The 18992-nt window shown below is 36.8% G+C and overlaps 1 protein-coding gene across 3 annotated transcripts in view; it reads right to left on the reverse strand.

The window, feature by feature from the left end:
• The window catches only part of LOC114342823 (venom carboxylesterase-6), a 75081-nt gene that overhangs the window by 48801 nt on the left and 7288 nt on the right, over window positions 1-18992 (reverse strand). For all 3 annotated transcript variants that reach the window (XM_028293631.2, XM_028293630.2, XM_028293628.2), the window contains exon 2: window positions 13621-13755. In XM_028293631.2, coding sequence (XP_028149432.2) covers window positions 13621-13755 — 135 coding nt within the window. The remainder of the gene's footprint in view (window positions 1-13620; window positions 13756-18992) is intronic.

Here is an 18992-nt window from a genome sequence, read left to right on the forward strand (position 1 = left end):
GTGGCTCTAAATGAAACGGTCCGTATAATATCGGGTTGCCTGAAACCGACACCTATCGAAGAGGTATACCCCATTGCTGGAATTGCTCCACCACCAATCAGGAGAAAGGTCACGTCAGAGGTAGAACGGAAAAAGCAGGAGACGGACCGAAGACACCCCTTATATGACCACCAAACTCAGCCAAGCAGACTAAGATCTCGGAAAAGCTTCCTGAAAACATCAAGATCCATCCCCGAAGCGCCAGAGACGCGCCGAATACACCTATGGCAAGCGTCAACTACTGCGACACATTTTCCTCCCTCGGAGGAAATGGCTGCTGGACACAATTTACCGTATCCGACTTGGAAAGCGCTAAACAGACTAAGAACCGGCGTTTCACGTTGTGCTAGTAACCTGAAAAAATGGGGATACCAGGAGGACGATACCTGCGACTGTGGCGCGGTTCAGACCAGCCGGCATCTACTATCATGCACAGAGATGAGAGAGACCTGCACAGAACAAGACTTAATTATAGCAAATGACAGGGCCATCTATGTGGCCAACCATTGGAAATACAGAATTTAAAGTTGTTGGTGTTCCGGACACGGAAAGTAAGTAAGTAACTGATTGTGATGGGTAAAATCGAAGGAAGCAGAGGAATTGGTAGAAAACAGGCCCCTTGGTTGAAGAATATCAGAGAGTGGACAGGAATAGAATAGCTAGAACAGAGACAGTTTTGCCATGTTAATTGCCAACGTCAAGGGGACTTGATAGGACAGTTTAAGAAGAATACAAAGTATTGCATTTTTTTGGCCATCGGTATACATTATAAATTAAAATTTATGCTATATTATAGTGTAATTTCATATTATATATTAAAATTAGATGCAGCTCTAAACACATAGTCGTTGAAACAAAAAATACATCCACAGAGAACGACAGTTCTCACCAGTGGCGCACAACACTCCTACAAGCGACACTATATATACACGAAATTTTCGATTTTCTAAACCTGACTAAATTGAAAATTGGGCCAAATCCCATCTTAAAGTTTAGGAAAAGACTCGTCCATCCATATGTTACCTCTCCATTTTGGTCCAAGGGTGTGGATTTTACGGCCCTTCCATTTAAAGCCTGTTTTTCGTTCTCGTCCCAAAACTCCCAAAAATTTCAAAAATTTAAGGCCGGACCTTTGCGGCTTCTGATAGCACAGATCATTACCTTTCCAACGCATGTTTAATTTTGAAATCGGTTATACCATTCAAAAGTTATCGAGCTCAGAAATATGACTCAATTTTTATTTAAAAAATGGAAAATGTTTGTGGATATGTATGTATGTATGTATGTATGTGTGTGGAAAAGTTACACCGATCTGAATTTTTTTTTCTGTGTTTCAAGAAGGTATGAGGGCCGATTCAGAACCGGTCCAATTTTTGACTTCTGACTACCCGTAAGCCAGCTAGAGGACTAGGTAGATACAAAATAGCATATTTTTTGGGCGTATATATCTTAGGTTCAAGGAAAGACAGGAAAACCGCAAATACACCAAATCAATAGGGTTGAGTTAAGCTTTCAAGTGGCGCCTAAGCGATCAAGCTGAGACATACACACTGCTCGCCATAGCCAAAAAATTGAAAAATTAAACTTTGAAAATTTTGGTTTTTCGACAATTACTCAAAATTTCAACCTACGAATTGCGCCAATAACTGAGCGTTTGTAGAAGGACTCAGGACGCGTCTAACGGTGTATACCTCATATCTGGGAAAATTCGAATTTTTAAGTTATAGGCTTCATAAGTATAATCAAATCTATTTCTTATGGGAAAAACGGTTTTTCAAGCTCAATAATTCCTGTAATACGTTCAGTTATCATACTCGATCTTGGATGCTGGTCAGATACTACTTGTCAATACGTTTCAAATTCATGTTTAGTGATCAACATCAGGTAAACCGTTCAGAAGTTATAGAGCTCCAAAAGTATAATTAGTCCAGGTACTGAAATTTTTCACTTCGCAATTTTTACAGAATGGATAGATTTGCTTGAAAATTTGACAATAAGTAGTGGATAGTCCAAGGATCAAAATCTATATGATGCCGAAAGACGCTTTTACCATGGGGTGGTTGCCACCTCATCTCGAGGGTGGAAATTTTTTATTATATTTTGACCGCAAATGCTGGTAAAAATATTAATTATAAGCAAAAAATGTTCATTATACATTTTTTTAATAAAATTAATAGTTTTCGATTTATTGGTTATCGAAGCTGTTAGTTTTATATCGAAAAAATTACCAGAGAACGGCAGTTCTCGCCAGTGGCGCAGAAATACACCCCCCTACACGCGACACTATTATATACACGAAATTTTCAATTTTCTAAATCTGACTGAATTGAAAATTGTGCCAACTCCCATCTTCAAGTTCAGAAAAAGACTCACCCATTCATATGTCAACCATCCATTTTGGTCCAGGGGTGATCCAAGATTTTACGGCCCTTCCTATTTAGGTCTGTTTTTCGTTCTGGCCCCCAAAACTCCCAAAAACTTCAAAAATTTAAGTCCGACCTTTGCGGCTTCTAACAGTACTGATCATTACCTTTCCAACGCATATCTAATTTTGAAAATCGGTTATACCATTCAAAAGTTATAGAGACTAGAAATGTGACTTAATTTTTATTTAAAAAAGGGAAAATGTTTGTGGATATATATGTATGTGTGTTTGAAAGTTAAACCGATTTGATATTTTTCCTCTGTGTTTGAAGAGGGGGTCAGGGCCGATTTAGAACCGGTGTAGTTTGTGACTTTTGACCACCCATAAGCCAGCTATAGGACTTGGTAGGTACAAAACGGCATATGTTTTGGGGGTATATATATTCGGATCAAGAAGAGCCAGGAGAACCGCAAATACATCAAATTAATAGTGTTGACTTAAGCTTTCAAATGGTGTCTAAGCCGTCAGAATCAGACATACACACGGCTCAGTATAGCCGAAAAACTGAAAAACTAAACTTTGAAAATTTTGGTTTTTCGACAATTACTCAACATTTCAACCAACAAATTGCGCCAATAACTTAGCGTTTATAGAAGTACTCCAGACGAATTTAACGGTGTATACCTCATATCCCGGAAAATTTGAATTTTTTAGGTTATAGGCTTCACAAGTATGATAAAATCTATTTCCTGTGGGAAAAACGGTTTCTCAAGCTCAATAATTCCTGTAATAGCTTCAATTTTCATACTTGACCTTAGATCCATCAGATACTACTGGTCAATACGTTTCAAACTCATGTTTACTGATCAAAATCAGTTAAGCCGTTTAGAAGTTTTTAAGCTACAAAAGTATAATCCAATTAACGATTATTCCCGAAATGGTTTATGTAGTTGTAGTGGTTACGACGCTAAATTTGATCTGGCAACGGGCAATCCGACTTCATTTACCGGCCATCTTATTTTTTTTCAATCTATTTCGAATAAAAAAAAATCTAGTGTACATTCGATGGACACTAGATCATTTGGGAGATAATGCAACAAAGGTGACCATTTATAAAGCTTGACGTGTAATAGAGGAACATTGCATTCAACTTCATACATTTAATTTATAAATAACTTTGAAAAACTCCTGATACAAGAATAAAAAACCGCTAAACGCCGTAAAAATGAGTGGCGCATAAAATATTCCAGCTACAAAAGATCTGATATGAATATTACGTGGCGCGAAAATGGATTTTCATTTGATGCAAAACAAAATTCTAGTTTTATTTTAAAAGATTTTTCCATAATATTTGCTAAATTTGAAGTAAACGCGCCAAAAAATAGTTTCAAAATTCAAACTGTATCAAAGTTACTCTTTTGTGGCGCGTTTACTTCAAATTTAGCAAATATTATGGAAAAATCTTTTAAAATAAAACTAGAATTTTGTTTTGCATCAAATGAAAATCCATTTTCGCGCCACGTAATATTCATATCAGATCTTTTGTAGCTGGAATATTTTATGCGCCACTCATTTTTACGGCGTTTAGCGGTTTTTTATTCTTGTATCAGGAGTTTTTCAAAGTTATTTATAAATTAAATGTATGAAGTTGAATGCAATGTTCCTCTATTACACGTCAAGCTTTATAAATGGTCACCTTTGTTGCATTATCTCCCAAATGATCTAGTGTCCATCGAATGTACACTAGATTTTTTTTTATTCGAAATAGATTGAAAAAAAATAAGATGGCCGGTAAATGAAGTCGGATTGCCCGTTGCCAGATCAAATTTAGCGTCGTAACCACTACAACTACATAAACCATTTCGGGAATAATCGTTAATTGGATTATACTTTTGTAGCTTAAAAACTTCTAAACGGCTTAACTGATTTTGATCAGTAAACATGAGTTTGAAACGTATTGACCAGTAGTATCTGATGGATCTAAGGTCAAGTATGAAAATTGAAGCTATTACAGGAATTATTGAGCTTGAGAAACCGTTTTTCCCACAGGAAATAGATTTTATCATACTTGTGAAGCCTATAACCTAAAAAATTCAAATTTTCCGGGATATGAGGTATACACCGTTAAATTCGTCTGGAGTACTTCTATAAACGCTAAGTTATTGGCGCAATTTGTTGGTTGAAATGTTGAGTAATTGTCGAAAAACCAAAATTTTCAAAGTTTAGTTTTTCAGTTTTTCGGCTATACTGAGCCGTGTGTATGTCTGATTCTGACGGCTTAGACACCATTTGAAAGCTTAAGTCAACACTATTAATTTGATGTATTTGCGGTTCTCCTGGCTCTTCTTGATCCGAATATATATACCCCCAAAACATATGCCGTTTTGTACCTACCAAGTCCTATAGCTGGCTTATGGGTGGTCAAAAGTCACAAACTACACCGGTTCTAAATCGGCCCTGACCCCCTCTTCAAACACAGAGGAAAAATATCAAATCGGTTTAACTTTCAAACACACATACATATATATCCACAAACATTTTCCCTTTTTTAAATAAAAATTAAGTCACATTTCTAGTCTCTATAACTTTTGAATGGTATAACCGATTTTCAAAATTAGATATGCGTTGGAAAGGTAATGATCAGTACTGTTAGAAGCCGCAAAGGTCGGACTTAAATTTTTGAAGTTTTTGGGAGTTTTGGGGGCCAGAACGAAAAACAGACCTAAATAGGAAGGGCCGTAAAATCTTGGATCACCCCTGGACCAAAATGGATGGTTGACATATGAATGGGTGAGTCTTTTTCTGAACTTGAAGATGGGAGTTGGCACAATTTTCAATTCAGTCAGATTTAGAAAATTGAAAATTTCGTGTATATAATAGTGTCGCGTGTAGGGGGGTGTATTTCTGCGCCACTGGCGAGAACTGCCGTTCTCTGGTAATTTTTTCGATATAAAACTAACAGCTTCGATAACCAATAAATCGAAAACTATTAATTTTATTAAAAAAATGTATAATGAACATTTTTTGCTTATAATTAATATTTTTACCAGCATTTGCGGTCAAAATATAATAAAAAATTTCCACCCTCGAGATGAGGTGGCAACCACCCCATGGTAAAAGCGTCTTTCGGCATCATATAGATTTTGATCCTTGGACTATCCACTACTTATTGTCAAATTTTCAAGCAAATCTATCCATTCTGTAAAAATTGCGAAGTGAAAAATTTCAGTACCTGGACTAATTATACTTTTGGAGCTCTATAACTTCTGAACGGTTTACCTGATGTTGATCACTAAACATGAATTTGAAACGTATTGACAAGTAGTATCTGACCAGCATCCAAGATCGAGTATGATAACTGAACGTATTACAGGAATTATTGAGCTTGAAAAACCGTTTTTCCCATAAGAAATAGATTTGATTATACTTATGAAGCCTATAACTTAAAAATTCGAATTTTCCCAGATATGAGGTATACACCGTTAGACGCGTCCTGAGTCCTTCTACAAACGCTCAGTTATTGGCGCAATTCGTAGGTTGAAATTTTGAGTAATTGTCGAAAAACCAAAATTTTCAAAGTTTAATTTTTCAATTTTTTGGCTATGGCGAGCAGTGTGTATGTCTCAGCTTGATCGCTTAGGCGCCACTTGAAAGCTTAACTCAACCCTATTGATTTGGTGTATTTGCGGTTTTCCTGTCTTTCCTTGAACCTAAGATATATACGCCCAAAAAATATGCTATTTTGTATCTACCTAGTCCTCTAGCTGGCTTACGGGTAGTCAGAAGTCAAAAATTGGACCGGTTCTGAATCGGCCCTCATACCTTCTTGAAACACAGAAAAAAAAATTCAGATCGGTGTAACTTTTCCACACACATACATACATACATACATACATATCCACAAACATTTTCCATTTTTTAAATAAAAATTGAGTCATATTTCTGAGCTCGATAACTTTTGAATGGTATAACCGATTTTCAAAATTAAACATGCGTTGGAAAGGTAATGATCTGTGCTATCAGAAGCCGCAAAGGTCCGGCTTAAATTTTTGAAATTTTTGGGAGTTTTGGGGACGAGAACGAAAAACAGGCTTTAAATGGGAAGGGCCGTAAAATCCACACCCTTGGACCAAAATGGAGAGGTAACATATGGATGGACGAGTCTTTTCCTAAACTTTAAGATGGGATTTGGCCCAATTTTCAATTTAGTCAGGTTTAGAAAATCGAAAATTTCGTGTATATATAGTGTCGCTTGTAGGAGTGTTGTGCGCCACTGGTGAGAACTGTCGTTCTCTGTGGATGTATTTTTTGTTTCAACGACTATGTGTTTAGAGCTGCATCTAATTTTAATATATAATATGAAATTACACTATAATATAGCATAAATTTTAATTTATAATGTATACCGATGGCCAAAAAAATGCAATACTTTGTATTCTTCTTAAACTGTCCTATCAAGTCCCCTTGACGTTGGCAATTAACATGGCAAAACTGTCTCTGTTCTAGCTATTCTATTCCTGTCCACTCTCTGATATTCTTCAACCAAGGGGCCTGTTTTCTACCAATTCCTCTGCTTCCTTCGATTTTACCCATCACAATCAGTTACTTACTTACTTTCCGTGTCCGGAACACCAACAACTTTAAATTCTGTATTTCCAATGGTTGGCCACATAGATGGCCCTGTCATTTGCTATAATTAAGTCTTGTTCTGTGCAGGTCTCTCTCATCTCTGTGCATGATAGTAGATGCCGGCTGGTCTGAACCGCGCCACAGTCGCAGGTATCGTCCTCCTGGTATCCCCATTTTTTCAGGTTACTAGCACAACGTGAAACGCCGGTTCTTAGTCTGTTTAGCGCTTTCCAAGTCGGATACGGTAAATTGTGTCCAGCAGCCATTTCCTCCGAGGGAGGAAAATGTGTCGCAGTAGTTGACGCTTGCCATAGGTGTATTCGGCGCGTCTCTGGCGCTTCGGGGATGGATCTTGATGTTTTCAGGAAGCTTTTCCGAGATCTTAGTCTGCTTGGCTGAGTTTGGTGGTCATATAAGGGGTGTCTTCGGTCCGTCTCCTGCTTTTTCCGTTCTACCTCTGACGTGACCTTTCTCCTGATTGGTGGTGGAGCAATTCCAGCAATGGGGTATACCTCTTCGATAGGTGTCGGTTTCAGGCAACCCGATATTATACGGACCGTTTCATTTAGAGCCACGTCGACGTTCTTTGCGTGAGCAGAGTTTGCCCATACTGGTGCTCCAAACTCCGAGGCCGAAAAACATAATGCCAAGGCAGAAGTGCGGAGAGTGTGTGGTTGTGCTCCCCATTTTGTATTAGTTAGCTTGCGGATGATATTATTTCTGGCACTTACTTTCTTCTTAACATCTTGACAGTGGTATCGGTAAGACAGAGTTCTATCCAGACGGACGCCAAGGTATTTTGGCGTCTTGTTGTGTTCCAGCATCTGACCACGCCATTCCACCTCCAGCGACCTTCGGGCATGCTTGTTTCTCAGGTGGAAAGCACATACCTGGGTTTTTGTGGGATTGGGTTTCAGATGGTTTTTATCATAGTATAGAGCTAAGTCTCCCAGGGCATCTGTCAGCTTCACTTCGACTTCATTGAAGGTGCTTCCCTGAGCTGCCACCGCTGTATCATCAGCGTAAATAAATTGCCTTGTTTGTTGGTGTATGGGTTGGTCGTTGGTGTATATGTTGTATAGAAACGGCGCGAGGACACTTCCCTGTGGTAGCCCATTTTTTTGGTCCCTCCACCGACTGTTCTTGGACTGGAGCGTTACGTAGAAGCGTCTATTCTGGAGGAGACATTTCACTAACCTTGTTAGTCGGAAGTCCTTTGTAGTTTCGTAGAGTTTTGCGAGTAGCCGTTGATGGTTAACTGTATCATAGGCGGCAGTTAGGTCTATGAACGCTACTCCTGTTATTTCCTTCCGTTCAAAACCATCTTCAATATGTTGGGTGAGATTAAGAATTTGACTGCAGCAGCACTTTCCGGGTCTGAATCCTGCTTGTTCTGGAATAATTTTAGTCTCCACATATTCTGCGATCCGGTTCAGTATCATTCTTTCAAAGGCCTTGAAAAGGTGGCACAAGAGAGATACAGGTCTAAAACTCTTTGTATCCGCCGGATCCTTCCCTGGTTTTAAGAGGGCTACCACTCTAGCTTTTCTCCAGATTTTGGGGATTTGTAATGTACGGATGCAGCAATTCATCATTTTTACGAGCCACTCTACGGTTTTTAGTCCAAAGTTCTTTATTTGCTCTGTTCGTATGTCGTCCAGGCCAGCCGCTTTATTATCTTTCATTTGATGGATCGCGCCTCTCATCTCCTCTAGACAAAAAGAGGTACCTAGAACATCTCTTTCTTCGTCGATATTCCGTTGAGATTCCGTCGATTCGGGATGATTCCGTCGAGATGATTCCGTCGACAATCAGTTGAAGAATATTATATCGGTTTCCCCTTACTACGTGTCCAAAATAGGCCATCTTTCTACATTTGATGTTATCAAAGCAGCTCGCGAGCAGCATTTGGTCTTCTAAGGAGTGATACATTTGTCAGCATACCGTCCATGGTATCTTTAGTGTACTTCTGTGCAGACACATTTTAAAAGCCTCCAAACGATTAATGGTGGATATTTTTAATGTACATGCTTCGATACCGTATAAGAGGTCTGACCAAATGTAACATTTAATCATGCGCTGTCGAAGTTAAAGTTGCAAGTTATCATTACAGAAGAATGACCTAATTTTTAAAAATGTTGTGCGGGCTATTCTCCATTTTACATTTTATCTCTCTATCTGGATCTAGTTGTTCACTAATATAGCAACCAAGATAATTAAAACTGGGTACTCTTTGAATTATATGACCATCAACATATAACCGGGAATCTTGATGGGCCAAACGGCTAAACACCATGTATTTTGTTTTGAACACTTTATATTTAGATCGAACTCTCTTCCCACTTTCTCAATGGCATTTAAAAGGCATTGTAATCCATTCATGTTATCACTTAAAATAACTGTATCGTCTGCATTTCTGATTGTATTTATCAGAATTTCATTTCTATCAACATTTCTATTTCTTTGTATACGGTTATTTATTTGGATCAAAAGTATTTCTTTGGAAGTCTTATCTAAAAGTATAATATGTGATAAAGTTTTTACCTAGATATCTTTTTTCTTACGTTTTTCCCTCTTTTTTTTTGAAAAAAACAAAAAAGATAAGAAAGGATATTTCTGTGTATTTAACTCTTATATAGGCTATTGATTATGTATTTTAGAAAGGAACTACAAAGTTAACGGGGTTTTATTATTTCATATAGTCAATGGACCTCTAAATATGAAGAAACCGCGGAGTGCTGCCATTTAAAGGGGTGCGTTTTTCAGAAAGGGGTGAATTAGTCCGTACGCACAGGGCGAATTAGAGTGAGTTCTATGCACTTTTGGTACAAACACGTCTACAGTAAAATTGTTCCAGATTAAATTTACTATCGAGATATAACATTTTAAAGTCAAAAATATTTTTTTAGGCTTCACAAGTATGATAAAATCTATTTCCTGTGGGAAAAACGGTTTCTCAAGCTCAATAATTCCTGTAATAGCTTCAATTTTCATACTTGACCTTAGATCCATCAGATACTACTGGTCAATACGTTTCAAACTCATGTTTACTGATCAAAATCAGTTAAGCCGTTTAGAAGTTTTTAAGCTACAAAAGTATAATCCAATTAACGATTATTCCCGAAATGGTTTATGTAGTTGTAGTGGTTACGACGCTAAATTTGATCTGGCAACGGGCAATCCGACTTCATTTACCGGCCATCTTATTTTTTTTCAATCTATTTCGAATAAAAAAAAATCTAGTGTACATTCGATGGACACTAGATCATTTGGGAGATAATGCAACAAAGGTGACCATTTATAAAGCTTGACGTGTAATAGAGGAACATTGCATTCAACTTCATACATTTAATTTATAAATAACTTTGAAAAACTCCTGATACAAGAATAAAAAACCGCTAAACGCCGTAAAAATGAGTGGCGCATAAAATATTCCAGCTACAAAAGATCTGATATGAATATTACGTGGCGCGAAAATGGATTTTCATTTGATGCAAAACAAAATTCTAGTTTTATTTTAAAAGATTTTTCCATAATATTTGCTAAATTTGAAGTAAACGCGCCAAAAAATAGTTTCAAAATTCAAACTGTATCAAAGTTACTCTTTTGTGGCGCGTTTACTTCAAATTTAGCAAATATTATGGAAAAATCTTTTAAAATAAAACTAGAATTTTGTTTTGCATCAAATGAAAATCCATTTTCGCGCCACGTAATATTCATATCAGATCTTTTGTAGCTGGAATATTTTATGCGCCACTCATTTTTACGGCGTTTAGCGGTTTTTTATTCTTGTTAAGTCTACGGGTCACAGGGTGCTCTTAATTCACATTCGAACATACCTATGATGAATGGTTTACTGAATAATGATGAATGACTTAATTCGAACATAATATGATGAATGGATTGGCTTGCAGCTCCATAGATGCAGGTTGGTATCGGACATTTTCCCTACTGGTATAGATTTCTGCAGAGATAAGAGAACGTGTCTCGCACGAATTTTTTTCACGCTTTGTTACATATGGCAAGGGAGATTAAAACTGTTGGTCATTTCTGACGGATTTATCGAATCTCGTAGGTAGCCATAAGCGTTTTAATTTCATAATTTAAACTATTTAGCACCAAGGACGAAGTCGTTAGCGAGCTATTTAGCTAGACGCCAGAGTGGGATTTAGGACCGCAGTTAGGTTGTTGACCGCAGTTAGACCTTGGAGAGATTTGCTTATATACATTGCAGTTTGCTGATGACCAGGTTGTTATAGCAAACGATAAAGTTGATTTAGAGTACATGGCAAGGAAATTACAAGAAGAATATAGAAAGTGGGGACTAGAAATTAATACAGAAAAAACAAAATACCTGCCAATAGGTACCGAACTATCGAACATCACATTAGAAAATAATGAAATCATCATGCCCTGCGACCATTACACATATCTAGGAATCGTTTTTGACACAACGGGGAAAGATGATGAAGAAATAAAGAGAAGAATAACACAATCCAGAAAAACAATAGTTGTCTAAACAGCGTACTGTGGAATCATGAAATAGGAAAAAGAAGAAAACACAATATCTACGAATCTCTTATTAAAAGCAGTCTATTGAACGGAGCAGAAACTTGGCGGATAACCGAAAACAACAGAAGAAAACTGGAGGCAGTAGAAATGGACGCTTTTAGAAGATCAGTAGGAGTGTCACGCAGAGAGAGAATACGTAATGATGACATAAGACAGCGAATGGGGGTTGACGGCTCTCTAACAACAGACATAGAAAGAAAACAGCTGATATTGTACGGACACGTCCAGAGGATGGATAACTCAAGACTCCCTAAAATAATTATGCAATGGGTACCACCAAACCGCAGAAAGAGAGGAAGACCCAAGAAATCTTGGAGAGAGGGAGTAACGAAGGCGATGAGCGCAAGAGATCTTAGAGAGGGCCAATGGGATGATAGAGTGTCATGGAAATTAGGCATCAGACAACGTCGCAAGACGTTTTAAAACCGATTGATATATATATATATATATATATATATATATATATATATATATATATATATATATATATATATATAATATATATATATATATATATATATATATATATATATATATATATATATATATATATATATATAATATATATATATATAAAACAAGGTTTATTATTGAGGAATTCAGCAAGTTCTAGGTGAAAGAAAACACTTTTTACTTGTCCAAGCTTTCGGAAACTTTAATAAATTGTTCCCATCGTCAGGGTAAACTGCAATATAAAATATATGATGGTAATTTTATGTTACAGGACCTTACAAAATTTATAGTACTTACAGTAAGTTGTTTTTTAAAATATTTATAATTTAAAAAACAATTGTAAGATCTATCCATCAATGTAAAAAAAATTTTTTGAAAACATCATAATTTAGAACTTTATAAGATTTTTGACAAAAAAATTAACTTTTTTAACACCTTTTGTGAACAACCACAACTTACTGTAAGTACTATAAATTTTGTAAGGTCCTGTAACATAAAATTACCATCATATATTTTATATTGCAGTTTACCCTGACGATGGGAACAATTTATTAAAGTTTCCGAAAGCTTGGACAAGTAAAAAGTGTTTTCTTTCACCTAGAACTTGCTGAATTCCCCAATAATAAACCTTGTTTTATAACATTGCCAGCAAAGATTTCTTTTTTCATATATATATATATATATATATATATATATATATATATATATATATATATATATATATAGCTAGGTTGTTGCCAGCCGAGGTGCATCCTGGTGAATGGACAGTTCAGGATTGTTCATGATTTTATTGTAATCCTTTACGAGTAAGTACTTCTTGTTTAACAGAAAAGTGGAGCTATAAGTTATATATCTGAATGTTACAAAGCCAGTACAAGAAAGAGTTATATATGCTCGCAGTGATTCTTATCTTGGTATTCTCTCTCTTATCTTAAGCTTGTTCTCGTGATCCACACCGTCTCTTGAATCGTAACTATGTTATTGTCTTATTATCTTGTTATTCTGTTATTATCTTGTTATTTTTGATTGGTGCTCACATTTTGAATTGCTGAGTGCTATGTTTGGTTGGAAAATATGAAGATTAGCTACCGTATTTCTTGTCTGATGGTTCTAAGACGTTTCCACGGCTCTAAGCCAGTAATCCCTTTAGGGTGCTCCACGGGAATGCTTGCTAAGGCCGATGCCACATTATGCGTTTTGACCGGATCATCCGTTTCCAACGCAACCGGACCGACCTGTCACACTATGCGTTTAGTCTGGTGCAGTTTGTAAGAGCGTACCGATTACTCAAAACGCATCCGTTTCCAACGCAACCGGACCGATCTGGCACACTATGCGTTTTCACCGGATGCGACGGAAACGCATCCGGTCAAAACGCATAATGTTGCATCGGCCTAAGAAAAAACCTCTGTGTCGAACTGAATTTCTAAAAGATTTTATCATAAATACTTATATTACCTCGTTTTGTGATGATATTTGTGTTAGAATGTAACAAAAGAAACATTGAAGTAAAGTTATTGTAGTGAGTGTTGCGAAAATATTGCACTATATTATTTCCTTACTTTAAATCGCAATGATCCAATAGGTGGTTGGGCAAAAGGTATTTGTTGGAAGGCATAAAACGATATTCCCCTTTGGGAATATTCTTGTCTTCCTCGGATTTTTCCATTTGGGGTTGTGACAATTATCTCAGCATTCTAAAACAGAAAATGCATTTCTACGTTACCACAAACTTAATTGCTTGCTTTTATATGAATAACGGAAACAACTGCATACATGAATAACGGAAGACTTATCTATAAAATAGTATGATAAGAAACATTAAAAAAGAAATAAAAATGAGAAATAATTATCTTATTTACATAACATTAAAATCAAAGACAACAAAAATGTAAATTTAACTCTCAAGTAGCAGATTCATTAGACAAAAATCTATGACATGAAAATTTAACAAAAAGTTTAAATGTAAAGATTTGCGTCAAGATCTTTTACAATTAAACGGGAAGTGGAATATTCAGAACTACGACCAATCAACGCAGGAATCCTATTGGAGAGTGTTCTGGGACCCCTAATATATATATTATATGTATAGGGGAGGAGGGGCTAGTTGTAACAGTTTTCATAAAATAAAATATATCTGATAGCGATTTTCCCAATTATCACTAATTAAACACTCAACGCCAGTTTAACTCTTTCTGAATCAAATTGAACTGAAAAAAAGTTAAAATGACTGGTATTTTTAATCAACTAGCATTTTACCAAAAAAGTGCATTGTTACAACTTACCCCGCGCTTGGGGCTAGTTGTAACATCTATTGGGGCAGGTTGTAACAGTACGATAATTTGAATTTTTTGGTATATTTCGAAGAAATTAAGAAGTTTGCTCCTTTTGAAAGATATTGCTCGACTTAATAACGTGGCTTCCGGTGTTCTTAAATATAAATGTAGATTTCTACGCATAACATTTTGAACCCAATTTGGACCAACTCTATAATTTTGATACCAATAAGAAGGAAGTTGCTTAGCACTGAGTTTCACGGCACATTGGTAAGATAGTTTTCGCATCTTCATGGGAATTAATCCAAAATATATTTCAGCTCACTTTCGAATATAGGGGAAAGGCGGGCAAAATGGGGTACTTAAGGTTGAAAGATCAGTACAAAAAAAATGTGTATATTTACAATAACATCATATGATTTTATTAATAAAAGCATATTTGGACATCCAAAAAAAAAACATAAATTATTCCTAGCAAAAAACAAATACAACATGAAAACAATAAAAAATTAAGAAAAGTCCTTTTACCCCGTTTTACCCGTCAGGTAGGGTAAAATGGGTAGGATCAAAATAAGGCATAATAACCCAATAAACACGTAAACTACCTATTTGCAGAGTTCACAAACAAAAATCTCTTCGTCATCTTCTTAAAGCCCAGCGCATGACATATGCGCCCAACGAATGCACCTGGAACATGAAGCCCATCTTTCAGAGGATGTAGAATAAAGATCTCCACAATAAAGGCACTCTGCGTCACTAGCACATGATTCACTATCACTTGAAGAATCACACTTTTTAGAAACTTTTACTTTTTTCGTGATAGTTTTCCCTTTAATACCACCGGTTTGTTTGATGGTTCCTATTTTTCTTTTTACTACCCCAATCATTGGCATTCTTTTCGGCTTATTTTTTTCTAAAGCGTCTTCCAGCTTTTTCTTGTAAGGAGTAGAAGTCAAAATAGCAGTTTTTCCCTTCCTGTGTGAACTCCGTTTAGTTGCAGCACTGGCTTGCGGAATAGGCATAAAAACGGTTGGTGATACTATCGGAAAAGCTGAATCATTGGAACTAGAGGTACCTGGCTTCGCATTGCTGATTGGTGTTGTATTCTTTTCAGGGGTTCTTTCGCCGAATGGAACAGTAGCTCTTGATGTGTCTGGTTGTGGGCTAACGGTGGGTATCGTTTTCTTTCTTGGTGTTATTTCTTCGAATTGAGTAATAGCTTTTGAAGTTGATGGCACTGCATCAGAAAACGTCGGATTATTATTTGTTTGCTGGTTTGGCTTACTGCTAGTTCGATAGACCTCACAATTTTGTTCAGGAGTTCTCTCTCTTTTTTCAATCTCAGTTGTTGCAGATGGCAAAAAATCTGCGTCAGAAAAAACACCTAAGTCTACAGGCCACACCCCAGTTTTTTTAAACCCATTTATAGCAGTTGTCATTGTAGCCACCCTTATAAAAGCAGCACTAAATAATGATGAGAGTTGGTGAAATGTCACTACTCTACCTGGATTGGTTCTCAGCCATTTTCTCACTTCGTCATCGTAATAAGTGCTTAGCGGCTTCATGAATGAGACGTCAAGAGCTTGCAGCCGATGAGTTGTGTGAGGAGGGTAACATAAGAGAATTACACCGTTATCTCTTGCATAATTTATTAATTCCAAATTCTTTGTATGGGAAGAGTGGCCGTCCAATAAAAGAAGCACCGGTGCTTCTTTTGACGCTTTAGAAAATTTTACGAATTTCTTAAACCATTTAAAAAAGAGTTCCATGTCTATCCACCCTTTTTGATTCAACTCCACCCAACCACCAGGCACCAGTCCATCCATGAACCCTTGCTGCATTCTTTTGCTAGGAAAAATCAACATAGGAGGCATGTAAGCACCTGCTGCTGAAAAACATATCTCCGCAGTTACTAACTCTCCGCGTTCTCCGGATGTTAAGTTCCCCACCTGCCGTTTACCCTTCGTAGCTATAACTTTGGAACTTCCCTTTGGATTCACTGTAATTCCGATTTCGTCGACGTTATATATTTTTTCTGCTGAAAAATTATACTTTTCAACTACTTCTACCAGTAGTGTAAAAAACTGTGAAACAGCAACTTTATTGAACCCTCTAGCTCTCATTCCAGACGTAGCCTCAGGTTTTCTTATCGACAGCTCCGCATGTCTCTTTAAGAAGCTTTGCATCCAAGCTTTTCCAGCCATTCGAGTTATTTTGTTGAATGGATGATCAACACCATTTAATTCAGCTAACTAAAAGGCGAGACCTCTGCATTCTTCCATCGTAAACCCAAATAATCGTTCTTCCATATTTTTTAGGTAACCAGCGATTTCCTGTTCCTGCGTCTGTGTAAAAACTGGCTTGTAATTTCCCATAGTTTTTGAAATAGGCACATCTGGATCATTTTTTCGTTTTTTCACATAACGTTCGAGTGTGGTTTGTGGGACATTAAACTGAACCGATGCACGGTAATGTCCCATTTCGCCGTTGATTACAGCTCTGACCGCCCCTTCCATAGACTGTGTAGACCAGCTCTGCCTCTGGGTGACACGTTTGTATTTAAACACCATCTGAACCAAAGTACCTAATTTAAGGAAGGGCAAAATGGGGTACCCCATTTTACCCTACCCTACTCTACCCCGTTTAGCCCGCTTTGCACTACTTTTAGGTTAAGTGTTAAAAAATTCTTAAAACATTGTTTATTTGAACAACCGCTACGACATATTACGCTCAAAATAGTACATGTTTAGCTGAAATGAAAAAAAATAATGTGCAAATAACCTAACAGTACTTACCTTAGTTTAAATCGGTCTTAACAATTACAACTACTACTCGTCCGTTAGTCACACAATACACTTCAGTCGCCTACAACGGTATTGTTTGCACTACCGGTTTAAAACTCGATCAAATTACAGAGGCTCGTCTCCTGCAAGTACCTGTGACGGTACAAAGTAGATAGAGTTAGGGGTTTCGTTCTCAATCGCGGTACCCCGTCTTGTCCGTCCACCCCGTTGTGCCCGCCCTTCCCCTACGAAGCCATATTACAACACGTTACAACAAGCCCCAACGCTTTGTTACATCATGCCCCGTAGCACACTTTTGTATATTTATTAAAATACCTGTAAAAATATCTACCTAATCGTAAAATTGTTAAGCAACATCAAAGAATAACTAAATTTAGAAAAGAAATGAACACCGAAAGTTTCATTTCCGGTTAAAACAATAGCGATAACCAAAATTTTATGAGTGTCAAATTTTATATTAACTCATCCAATTGAAGCTCGTGCACAAAACTACTATTTGCAACTATGGGAGGATGACTGGCTAGACGGTGTCATTTGTAGGGCGATAAGAGAATAAGATTGAGCCAGCTAAATTAGTTAAAAACGATAAAATAATCTATCAAAAAGCCGTGTTACTTCTTACCCCTGTTACAACAAGCCCCTTGTTCCCCTACCTGTGACATCGTTGTTACGGAAAAAATTAAACTTGCCTAATTGCAGACGATACTGCAATACTAACCGTAGGTGAAACATTCGAAGAAAAAACTACAGTGAAGAAAATAAGCACTGGGAATATAAAATGGCGTATAAAAATTCATGAAGAGAAATCTGTCCATATAGATCTCACTGGCAAAAAGATAATCTCCTAGTTAGACTCAACAATAAAATCGTCCCGTACAATAAAAGAGATAAATACTTAGAGCTACATTTGGATGACAAATTAAAATGGCAAGAATATATCACAAAGAAAATTGAGGAACTGATACTGAAATACCAAAAGTTATATTGATTATTAGACAGAACCTCACAACTTACAATCAAAAACAAAGTATTAGTTTGCAAACAAACACTCAAACCAGTGTGGTCGTATGGTCTTCAGTAATGGGGCTGTACTAGTGAGAGTATTTAAGTTTGCTTTCAAAGAGTCCAAAACCCCATAATGAGAAACATAGTCAAAGATCCGTGGTATATCCGCAACAAAGACCTATATGGGAAAATAAGTATGGTAACAATTAAAGAAGAAATGAAGATTGCCAAGGGTTTATCTTATGAAACCGTTATGAAAGGGTTACAAAAACTGTTTAAATTCGGACAGTGAACCTAGCTACAACAGTGAAGTGTGCAATAATAATTGTTAGATCCTAAGGTGACCCATTTGGAATATCTAGGACAGTAAAATATCAGATTAGGTTAAATATAAAATTATTAAACATATGAAAAGAATTCGCTGTAAAACGAAATCAAGAGACGTTTTATATTTCAGTTCGTTCAGAGAGCGTCATAAATGCCCATGCTAGTTTCTCTCATTAGAGATCTTTACAGGGTGTATATACCTATGACTATCTCTGCCTACAACTGCAATTTTGCCATGCTGAATAGGCAGGTAGTGAGGTGCAAAATTTACACGTCCCCGTGTATTCTTTTATTCAACATTCGCTTGGTTTGCAAGTAATAGAAACCACGCAGGCGTAACCAGAAACTTGGTCCCATTAGGGGTTTTATTTCTCCGGAAATAAAACTAGTGAGGGCGTTTAGTGCGCTCTTTTCACGAAATGAAATATAAGCCGTCTCTTGATTCCGTTTTACAGCGAATTCTCTTGTATTAGTTTTACTCCTAACTGAGTATTGGGACCAAGTTTTGCGTAGTGACATACA

Source organism: Diabrotica virgifera, chromosome 2, assembly GCF_917563875.1.
Source record: "Diabrotica virgifera virgifera chromosome 2, PGI_DIABVI_V3a".
NCBI classification, from domain to species: domain Eukaryota; kingdom Metazoa; phylum Arthropoda; class Insecta; order Coleoptera; family Chrysomelidae; genus Diabrotica; species Diabrotica virgifera.